At 46.0% G+C, this 12,200-nt stretch overlaps 1 protein-coding gene across 1 annotated transcript in view; it reads right to left on the reverse strand.

The window, feature by feature from the left end:
* Positions 1 to 6,547: 6,547 nt before the first annotated feature.
* LOC135824943 (uncharacterized) overlaps positions 6,548 to 12,200 on the reverse strand; it is a gene marked incomplete in the record, with an annotated part of 28,015 nt that continues 22,362 nt past the window's right edge. The window contains 1 exon segment of the mRNA XM_065337682.1: positions 6,548 to 7,471. Within this exon segment, the coding sequence (XP_065193754.1) occupies positions 7,468 to 7,471 (4 nt within the window).

Here is a 12,200-nt window from a genome sequence, read left to right on the forward strand (position 1 = left end):
AGCAAAACAAAACAAAAAAAATTATGATGCTAGCATGCTAGTACTAGTAGTGCTACGCGATACGCATGCATGTAGTGCGTGCTTCAGGCACAAACTAACTACTGCAGTAGTGAGTACTCGTACTTGTACTGTAGTTACTTACTTGCAGTTGTAGTCCAGTATACGTAGCTAGATAGACGTAGACCCACACTACAACTACAAGAGGGTGGTACATGCATGTATGTAGATCTACCCGGTACATAGATCTACATACCAGTGCAGTATACATGGTATAGGACTGGTCAGTGAGTGAGTGAGTGGTCTTTTTCAGATTACGAGTACGACGCTGTTATCATGACATGACCGTAGTCCGTGGTCTGCATGCGCTTTGAGCTACCGTATTTTTCGGAGTATTGCGCACCTTTGTATAACGCGCACCCCCCATCTTCATTGGGGGTGCAAGTTCAATCTTCATTGAAGTACAGTCAACTTCGCTTATAACGACACTCGGCGGGGCATCAAAAAAGTGTCCTTATTCGAAAAGTGTCCTTATTCGAAAAGTGTCGTTATACCCGAAGTCTCATTATAATTATGTATTGTTGAGTTCGAAACAGGACGACTGACGACATATCCAGACACAGGCCAACGGAACAAAAGGAGACAAAAGGTGAGTACGTAAGTGCATGCAGGCCAGCTAAAAAAGGTACGGGAGGAGGTACCTAACATACCACCCCTCCATGAAAAAAAAATCCCGCGTCCTCGCGGAGAGAAAAAAAAGACGACATATCCAGACATTACAACGGGAACAGGTTAGTGGGAACGACATTTATTATACTAGTAGACGACGAGACAAGAGACCAAGACGAACGAAACGACTACATTGAAGAGTGAGAAAAGAGAGAGAGAGATCAAGTCTGAACAGCAAGATAAAGGGCCTGGGTAGCTATGGCAAATATGGGCGCGCAAGTAGCTACCCAGGCCAACGGAACAAAAGGAGACAAAAGGTGAGTACGTAAGTGCATGCAGGCCAGCTAAAAAAGGTACGGGAGGAGGTACCTAACAGTATTACAGTGGGATGGGACTTTGCTCTGGGCATGGAAATTATGTCGTTATTCGCGAATTGTCGTTATATCCGCAGTCGTTATTAGCGAAGTTGACTGTACATGCATTTCATATTCGGAGCATAGTGCGCACCTGCAATTTAGGGCCTAAAATAGCACATCTAAAGTGCGCACTATATACTCCGGAAAATACGGTACTTGAAGTACTAATCTTGTTGAAGTATGGATGGTCCTATGGAATACATCAAGCAAGAGTGGATCTACGAAGTACGAGTGTAAGATACGCCTACAAATTACAATGGACTCTACAAGTACAATTTCACGGAATCTTTCGCTATTTCACTCCACCAGCAGGCTTGTTACGTACTAAATTTCGTTTTTGGTCGAGGTCCGTCACCCCGAACTTTCATAATTTTTTTTAGTATGGTACAAACTTTAGTTATTTCGTGACCCCTAACGAATACTAGTGCATGTATAGCGAACGTTAGTTCCAAACGAAAATTTGTACTTGTAGAGTACATGAAACAAGAGTACATGTATAAGTACGAGTGTAAGATTGCCTACTTCAAGTACAATGTAATCATAATGACGGATTATGTACCTATCGCCGCGTTGGAACATCACCAACCTGTATTCCTTTATCTCGAGGATGCATTACTCGACAGGCATCCGGATTCCGGAGGCTCGGCTACCACCTGCTGAGGCCATGCTGTCTGGAGACGCACCCAGTGTTGACGGTATGCCCCCACATGAGCGCGACCCAAAACAGCGCCGTTGACTTCAGCGCCCCCCCCCCCCAAAAGCCCCATCCCCATAACTGGACATCCCCAAAACAGACCACCCCGTCAGCGCGCACGCTCAATACAGGTCGACTCATTTACACTCAAACCCAAAAGATGGACACTCGACTTGTCAAAGACTCAAATCATGATCAACTCGAAATGGCCAGTTCAGTATTGAAGGGCGATATTGCCTGGACTCAATTTATAATCAACTCTAGAAAGCAATGATGAACTAAAAAATGCAATTATCGACTCAAAAACACCAGTTCAGTATTAAATGGCGATATTGCCTGGATGGACGTTAACAGGTCCAGATACAAATAGGTTGTAGTCCACGAACCACGAACCTTCCAAGTTGGAAGGTTGGTTTGCGCACTGGAGATGTGTTAGAGCTAGGTCTCGGGCCGCTGAATGTCTCAGTGGCCTGTCAGTTTCGTGCCCTATTATCGCACAGTCACTTTCTGACTGTTTATCATCTTGTTACAGTCGTGGATAGTTGCTGCACAAGTTCTAGGCCCCAGCGGCAAATGCTAGCACCCAAAGTAGCATAAAAGGGCCTTTTTGTGACTCCACACGATGCTAGCATAAACAGCAGTTTTTACCGGCATCCGATACATTTTTGCCAATTTTGGCATTCTGGATGTGGAATTCGGTCTAGATTACACTATGAAACTAGTATTACGGTACTACCACATTGATAATTGCATGCACTACATTCAATTTGTTTGCATTACCTAGTTGTGACCAAAACCCACATTGCCATTGGTACTTCTTGGTATTTGCTCTTTTGTATTGCAAATATTTCCATAGCAACATGATGCCAACATCGCACCTTTAAAAACTCTTTTCACATACCTGCTTTGTGAGAATTCATAAATAGCACGGAACACCGTTTTCAACCCAAATGTTTCACCATTACCATTAATAGGTAGCATAATTCGTGTTGTCTAGCATCCAAATTAGCATCTTTCTGAGTTGTCAGCTAGCATCCCAAAAAGCATCTTGGCAACATTTAGCTAGCATCTGCCGCTGGGGCCTATGCAGCACAACTCGTTCTCATGTGTTTCTTCTCTTTTTGCATATCTTTTTTAAGAACGGGTTTCCTCCTGATATCCACCATGGTAATACTAACATCAAGAGTACATAAAACTGGTTATGCACGCTTGCTAACATGAGCCTGCACATTATGGGTCACGTGTGTAATGAGCTGGCTTATATTCGGACGTTAACGTAATTGGTCGCGCCAAAATGGGGCGTGCAAGAGATGAGACGAGCTGTAGTGACACCGTGTCACATTAGGTCGCGCTGTACTGGGGGTGCTAATATGAACACGCGCCGTTTATGGTTGCGCTGTTTTGGGTGTAAATCGTGTTGACGACACGCCGTATTACGATAATGACGTCCTCACCCCTGAGCTTCGTAAATCCAAGGCGATGCACTCGGAGTGGTCTGCAGGTCCGTCTGGGATGGACTCGTCTTGTTGGCGGCGGATGTGCTCCTCTTTTAACCTTTATCCTCCCATTGTTCCCATATCAACCAGTCTGTGCCAGGCTATTGCATACCTCTCTCGCCTACCCGTGTTCTTCCGGCTGAAGGCCTGGTGCAATTTCTGCCATGCCGGTTGATTGCCCTTGATAAGCAGTCTGGCGTGGATCTACGCCCTATCGGCGTGAGTGAGGTGCTCAGGCGCATACTCCGATAGTATCCAGAGCTGCGCATCGCTTCGAAAGACGTGGATGCAGGCTGCGGTTACTAGTACAAGTATCTTCAAAAATGCGCTGGATCACTAGGTGGCATTGAAGCAGCAGTGCGTGCCATGCAAGACATATATACAACGAATCGTCCACTGAGTGAGTGCTGTTGGTGGATGCCAGTAACGCTTCATTAGCATAAACCGACAAGCAGCTCTGCATCACGTCCAGCGCCTCTGTCCAGCATTATCCATCATTCTTCCGAATGCCTATCTGTCAGAGGCACGTCTGTTCGTCTCTGGCGGTGGGGAGATTTCGTCAAAAGAGCGTACAACCCAGGGAGACCCACTGTCCATGGTATTTTATACATTGGCCACACTCCCCATCATTCGGCATTTACAACAGCAACATGACAACGTTATGCTTATTTTTGTGCAATTATTCTCTTTCTTTTCATTCATTTCTAACCCGTTGCTCATTGGTGGACCAACATCTGAGTCTCTTCATTATCAGATCGACCCTACATGTGTGATTCTGTGAAATGCACATGTTGCTGGCTGACAGCATTGAAACAAGGTGGAGGACCAACGTGTTCGTAAACGGTGACCAAACTACAACCAATCCACGGCGTTGGTACATACAATGTACAATGTACTTGCCAACCACACAGTACATTGTACGTGTATGTACCAACGCCGTGGATTGGTTGTAGTAAGGTCACCGTTTACGAACACGTTGGTCCTCCACCTTGTTTCAATGCTGTCAGCCAGCAACATGTGCAGTCATTTTATTATGATTGTAATTATCCAAATGTAGGTGCGGCGATCAATCTGAACTAAAACTGGTAAAAGTCTAATAAATGGGCAATGCTGCGTAGTTGTAGTCTGAACACAGAGCTATAGAACACTGGAAGACTTTAGGCTGCGTTCGTTTTTACCTACCTGCATCATGGTACGAGTAGGGTAGAGTCGCTCTACCGATAGAGGTACATGTACATGTGTGTGGATGGTAGAGGACTAGAGGTACATGTGTGTGGATGATAGAGGTACATACATGTGTGTGGATGGTAGAGGTACATGTGTGTGGATGATAGAGGTACATGTGTGTGGATGGTAGAGGTACATACATGTGTGTGGATGGTAGAGGTACAGGTACATGTGTGTGGATGGTAGAGGTACATGTGTGTGGATGGTAGAGGTACATACATGTGTGTGGATGATAGAGGTACATGTGTGTGGATGGTAGAGGTACATACATGTGTGTGGATGGTAGAGGTACAGGTACATGTGTGTGGATGGTAGAGGTACATGTGTGTGGATGGTAGAGGTACATACATGGGTGTGGATGGTAGAGGTACATGTGTGTGGATGGTAGAGGTACATACATGTGTGTGGATGGTAGAGGTACATGTGTGTGGAGGGTAGAGGTACATACATGTGTGTGGATGGTAGAGGTACATGTGTGTGGATGGTAGAGGTACATACATGTGTGTGGATGGTAGAGGTACATGTGTGTGGATGGTAGAGGTACATACATGTGTGTGGATGGTAGAGGTACAGGTACATGTGTGTGGATGGTAGAGGTACATGTGTGTGGATGGTAGAGGTACATACATGTGTGTGGATGGTAGAGGTACATGTGTGTGGATGGTAGAGGTACATACATGTGTGTGGATGGTAGAGGTACATGTGTGTGGATGGTAGAGGTACATACATGTGTGTGGATGGTAGAGGTACAGGTACATGTGTGTGGATGGTAGAGGTACATGTGTGTGGATGGTAGAGGTACATACATGTGTGTGGATGGTAGAAGTACATGTGTGTGGATGGTAGAGGTACATACATGTGTGTGGATGGTAGAGGTACATGTGTGTGGATGGTAGAGGTACATACATGTACATGTGTGTGGATGGTAGAGGTACATGTGTGTGGATGGTAGAGGTACATACATGTGTGTGAATGGTAGAGGTACATGTGTGTGGATGGTAGAGGTACATACATGTGTGTGGATGGTAGAGGTACATGTGTGTGGATGGTAGAGGTACATACATGTGTGTGGATGGTAGAGGACTAGAGGTACATGTACATGTGTGTGGATGGTAGAGGTAAGTGCACGAACGCTGTTCTACCGGATTAAATAGTTTTATGTACATGTACGTGAAATGTTTTTTTCATCTGTATGGCGTTGTGTGTGCAACTCCTTGATTTTGTTGGAAATTCCGTTGCTCTACCAAATTCTACCGCCTTCTACCAACTTTTTCCTGGTAGAACCGGTGGAGGAAAGTAGAATCTACCCTTTTTGAGTAGAAAAACACCTCTACCGGAAGAAGTAGTTTCTACCAAAACCTGTAGATCAAAAACGAACGCCACCTTAGTGCTTCTTAATCCATGATGCCGGGCGGAACAGGAATAAATAGGGAGGTTCAATTCCCACGTAGCGAAAACGCGTACTTGGGTGATCCACGTAAAGTGGATGAAGGGCACCCACGTTGCAATGTTGTGTTTAGTCACACGAAACAGACAAAAGCATGAAGCGAAAGGCCCAAACCTGGTCAAAGACGAAGCTACCCGAGCCTTAGAAACTCATCCAATATTTTGATTTCGTGATTCGGAAACTTCTTCAGCTGAGCACCCTCATAGCTCGCACAATGCGCTCCATTTTCATTTTCACCCACGTTCTGGCGGACCGTGGGTGAGCCTCCATACACGGTATGTCGTGAATCAGAAAACGTCTGTACGTGGGTCAGTGAGTATCACGTGGTACACACACGTAAAGTACCCACGGATTACGTGGGACTAAACCTCCCTAATTAATATTTCCTCTCACACTTTCGGCCACTTAGTCTTTGGTCAGTGAGATGGGAGCCCAGGCAGAACGGCAAAATGAATATTTGCCATACAGTGCCACACCTCCACAAAGAAGTGCAGTAACCACGGGAACCGAGTTGCGTAGGTACAGCACTCACAAGTACATGTACATGTACATGCACGTACATGTATATGTACACGAGACCCAGGATGGAAGAGACTGGCGGTCGATTTCGACGGTATTATGGCGTATCGAAGGAATTACATGTTCCAGCGAATCCTGCAGCATTCTTAGCTCTCGTACAGCGTACAGACAACTGGACTGTAATACTTGAGGTAGAGAGACTGAGCGAGAAAAATACTTACAAAATAGGTTATTAAATGCGGCCGAAAGGCGAAGCAAAGGGGAAGAAAGGGAAGAATACGAAAAGCTAAGATGCAGTATTGTGGGGTCAAAGAAAAAATGCTAAAAAATCGTATAGCCCGATTCTACATACATGTATCGGAATACCAATGAACAATACATGTATTGATTTTACTCTTTCTCCAACGTAGTAAGAAACTTGCAGTTGAAAAATGCGCGTAGAGCTAGATAAGAAATTTTCGCTATACGGCGCAGAGAAATCAGCTTTGCTATCATCGACCATGTGTAGTTGACTACATCAATGCATAATTCCAAAAAAGGAGACAGCTAAGGCGAGGCCATCTTCGCTCTCTAATAAGAAAACAGAGGGCGATACAAAGAAAAATCCATATTTAAAATGACTGACCACTGACGCAAAACCTGTGCCCCAATGTATTGAATGATAAGAGAATGTGCATTTGCTTTGCCCGCTACATTAGTAATACATGTGCACGTTGTGCTCCAAAGTAAAATAAAAGTGATGCTAATGTTACATGTGTGTCTAGAATGTTTGATGCGTGTACGGAAAACCAATACTATGAGATGGCGCGATGTAGAAAAGCAATGAAGAGAAAGAGCATGGATAATAATAACTTGACTGGAATGAAAACTCCTGCAGCACAAAAAATAGCCCGTGCAATCTCAGCATAATCGCTCACGGTGATGACAAGTGTTCGCTAGTTCAATTGTGAACTTGTTGCCTAGCAACCTCATCCGGACAAACGGCGCCACATCCAGCGATGTTCATCTTCAGGACACGGAAAGACAAAGACAGTTCACACTTCAGAGGTACAGTATCGCCAAGTGCAATCCGACTAATGGTGCATATTTGGCACCGTCAACTACAGGGCTGGCAACTGAAATCCGAACCCCTAGCGGTGCGTTCACATTCTAGCGGTCTCTGTTTCGTAGCTTTACCGTCCTGGGTCTTTGCGATGTGAGCGCACCGCTCAGTGGTCGGATTTCAGTTGCCAGCCCTGTACTTGAACACGTCCTGGATGTGGTACGAATCATTATTGAGACTGAAAGCACGCATGTACAAACTTAGTAAGCTACTCAGAAGTGCCCCGGGGCATCTGTTTTTCACTCACTGTCGGATTTCAACGAGCACAACTGTAAAATCAGCATTTTGCGAATAAGCCTGTCTCGTTTAAAAGCCCATTTTGAATAGAAGCCTGACTTTCCAGATACGCTGCCGGCCCATAAACCTAGTTTTAGTGTTGCACACATAGAAATACCTGTCTTGTGTAGAAGCCTGTCTCACGTAGAAGCCTGTACAATTTCTACTAAAAAGTCATATAAGCCGCCGCTTTTATACACGACGGCAGCATGCTTTGCAAGTGCTAACATCTGAGTTAAACCGAGAGGATAACATTGTGCACATAAGGGTGGGCTGGCGAAGACCATTCCTGCTGTAAAGTCACCACAACAGAGAAAGTAAAACCTCTTTGCCAGGCATTTCCCAAATTGGGACGATTTTTTCGCCTAATCGGCTTTTCGGTCGGCTGAGAGAATGTGCAAATTGAGCTTCTTATCGTCGACACTGCGTTCTGTTTCAGTATTTTGTTCACTTCTGTTTGTTTTCACTGACTAGGATCTCATTATCATGATAGGCCTGAATTCACCCATTCTCACGCAAAATCCCAAACTTTTCCCGCGGTGACATCACCAGCCCCAGGACTACGTTATGACAGTACCACTCCCAAAACTCGCTCCTCCGTCCCTGAGTCACCCCCCCCCCCCCAGTCACCCCAAACTCGCTCCTCCGTCCCTGAGTCACCCCCACCCCCAGTCACCCCAAACTCGCTCCTCTGTCCCTGAGTCCCCCCCCCCCCAGTCACCCCAGACTCACTCCTCCGTCCCTGAGTCACCCCCCCCCCCCAGTCACCCCAAACTCGCTCCTCCGTCCTTGAGTTTAAGGAGATGGAGTAGGGCACTAAGAAGGTAGAAGGTCCAAATAATCCGGAGGTGAGTGCACATCAGTCTCGGTACCATGGGTTCATCTAGTAATCCTAGCACTAGTACAAGTACAGGAAAACCTGTCTAAGACGATCGCTCAAGGGACCTTCAAAGTGTGCTCTCTGTTACCAGGTGGGTCTCCTTATCCAGTGCCATTTGACTGGAAATAGCATCCCTTTGTCCTGGCTGCAGTGGCCTTCTGGGAGAGGTGGTCGCCTTATCCGAGTGGTCGCCTTGACAGGTTTGACAGCACTAAGACTGCATGGTGTCCCTATGCATAAAGAGTAAACCCTGTCTAAGACAACCGCTCAAGGGACCTTGAAAACACGGTCTCTGTTACCAGGTGGTCTCCTTATCCAGGGTCATTTGACTGGAAAAAGCTTCATTGGGTTCTGGTTGCAGTGGTCTTCTGGGACAGGTGGTCACCTTATCCGAGTGGTCGCCTTGCCAGGTTTGACTGCAATTATTGTAATCTAGCTTTGTGCACAACTCCCTGATGTACTCCCATGAACAGTTGTACCACCTTGAAGTACGGTCGTGGACATGGAAATCCGGTCGAATGACCGGAGCCAGTGCCCTCAGGGCGTACAGAACATTGCAGGCACAGACTCATTAGTGCGCGGTGTTGATCGTTTGCTTACTCACGGCTGCATGGCCAGCGCCCTGGGGCCGCCTGACCTCCGACTGGATTTCCATGTCCACGACAGTACATGTAGTCTTTTGCACATGAAAAAATAGAAATGATCTATCAACCAGCTCTGATTCACACACTCTTCTTAATAATTATAGTACTTTTCTTCATAATAATACTACTTTTCTTCATAATAATAGTACTCTTCTTCATGATCATAGCACTCTACTGTACAACTCACTGAGAAAATAATCCGTAGAGTCCTTTCTGCATTATTATGAATGGACCACAAAATACAGGTTCAATCTTGCTTATGAAGGCATCACCTATTTGTCGAACGTCTTTGAACTGGATAGGATCGGCCTGTTAATTAAATACACACACATAGAAACGTACGCATCAGGAAAACCCGAACTTGGTCAAACAGCCAGACTTTAAATTAGGGCTGAAACGACCATTCATTTAGCCCAATCGATTACTCTTTATCATAACGATCGATCAATCGAATATAATCTTTAAGAGGCCGCACCTGGAATATGTACTTGGTCCGTTTCATCGCAATTGTCGCTTATCTATCGCAACTAAGAACAAGAGTTATTTTATCGCTCTGTAAAATTTCAAATACGCATAGTGAAGAAGCATGATACAGGATGCCTGTCCGCCACAATAAAAATAATTCAGCGATGGAATCTGATGAAGCAAGTCCAGAAAGAAAGCAAGGTTACAAAAAATGTACAAAAGAAAACGGCGACGGAGCGCGTTCTTGCACTCACGCTTTAGTTTATCCGACTCTGGCTCTGTATCACTCGAGCTGATGTCACTTGAGCTGACATTCGCTGGTGTGTATAGCTGCTGGCGCCATGGCGTAGAGTATATCTTGCTTTCTCCGCTTCGCGTATGGCAGCGATGGGAAAGGAACAATCGTGGCTGTCACTCTGGCACTTGGAGGAACGTGGGCAGCGTGACCCGTGTGTCACCACTGTCTGTTTCAACAATGTTTTTGAATCAGGCACACATCCCTCACCAGACAGCTGTCATACGCTCTGCTGGATACGCTGACCACGACTCTTGTACTGCAGCTGCCAGGTCGGACAATGTCTTCTTTGCCACCAATTCGCCATCAGTTTGCAGGCTTGCAAAGAGTGCCAGGTCGTCGCACTTGCAGTTCAAACGTGGCGACTGAGCTTGACTGTCACGCTCTCAAGGTCGGGATGTCGATTTCCCCTGCTACAGTTCCGGTCTTTGAGCTGCGTTTGGCTTTTCGCTGCAGTGAATGTGTGCATTCACTGCAGCGAAAAGTTCCCCACTTTCCCAACACAATCGTACGAATCGCGATGCCACTGGCGCTAGTCGCGATGGTTTTTTCTTTCTGGTCTCCTTTGATCTTGCCTTCACAACCTCCCAAACAAATGGGAGTTAGATATCGAGATCGGGCTGGGATTTACCTGTCAAAAGGTGCGTGGGAGATAAGCGACAATTGCGATGAAACGGACCAAGTACGTGGAATGGCCAAAAGTGGATATATGTACAAAATGTTGGCACTGTGCGTACATGTCCTACTTATACATCCTGAGCGGCTGCGACGCAGCGCGTGCAGTGTGTAGTACTGTGTACAACATGTGTGTATTCTACTCTGCGCTGCATGCACTGCTCGCATCAGAAATTTAAAAATTTCAAAAACGCAAAACAATCGTAATCGGTAATCTAAACGATTGCTCGATCGTTAGAGTTATCAAACGAGTACTCAATTATTCGGTATAATTGTTTCAGCCCTACTTTAAAGCCCATCCTGGGCGAGTTCCAAGCCTCCCAAACAAACTTATTGTAATAGGGATTGCATCAAAAGTCACACATCAACTGAGATGTTGCGACTTTTGCGGCAATTGTAGAAGTAGGTGGCTCCTCCGAATGTTGGATCTCGCGCGTCCTACTGACTGACTGATGCTTGACTGAGACTCTCTCTCTCTCTCTCTCTCTCTCTCTCTCTCTCTCTCTCTCTCTCTCTCTCTCTCTCTCTCTCTCTCTCTCTCTCTCTCTCTCTCTCTCTCTCTCTCTCTCTCTCTCTCTCTCTCTCTCTCTCTCTCTCTCTCTCTCTCTCTCTTCTCTCTCTCTCTCTCTATCTATCTATCTATCTCTCCTCTCTCATCATGCAAGCGTCACACTCTCATGAAATATTTCTTTTATAAGACTGCATGCTTCACACTCTCATGTAATATTTCTTTCCTTTCTTCGTCTTTTCATGAGAGCATGGACAATCCACTTGTCCAGGCAAGAAGGCAGCAATACCTGTTCATTCTGGCGAAGTAAAATAAAATATACCAACCAACCAACTCACGACTGCCGTCTGGAGCATATGAGCAGAATGCTGGGCCGTCCACTCCTGCAAGAAGGCACCACTCCCTTCTCAATACACAGTGTTTCGGGGAATTCACCCCTCATCAGTTGCGCTTCAGTAGGCTAATGAAATTTCTGCTCCGAGAGCGCTGTGTTATGTAGTGCTCTCCCAGCCCAAATATCGCTAGGGATACCTGCGTACAGCAATACTTCCTTTCCAGCATGACAAACACTTTGTGAGCACCCAGCAGCAGTGCATGTGAGTCGGCGTCGTGCAGGAAACGAAGCGGCACTGTAAGTTGCCATACCTAGTGATGTTTTGACTCAGAGAGCAATCGGCGCTTTCTCGGAGCACACCTTTCTTTGACCTACACCAGCTTAACTGATGAGAGGTGAATTCCCGCCGGAACACGGTGTATCGAGCAGGGAGCGGTGCTTTCTTGCAGGCTTGCCGAATGGACAGCCCAGCAATCTTTTCGTGTTCTCCTGACGCCAGTCTTCAGTCATTCAACTGTTTAGAGCAGCCTTCTTCTTTTGACTAAAGCGGGATACA

Source organism: Sycon ciliatum, chromosome 9 (genome assembly GCF_964019385.1).
Source record: "Sycon ciliatum chromosome 9, ocSycCili1.1, whole genome shotgun sequence".
NCBI lineage: Eukaryota > Metazoa > Porifera > Calcarea > Leucosolenida > Sycettidae > Sycon > Sycon ciliatum.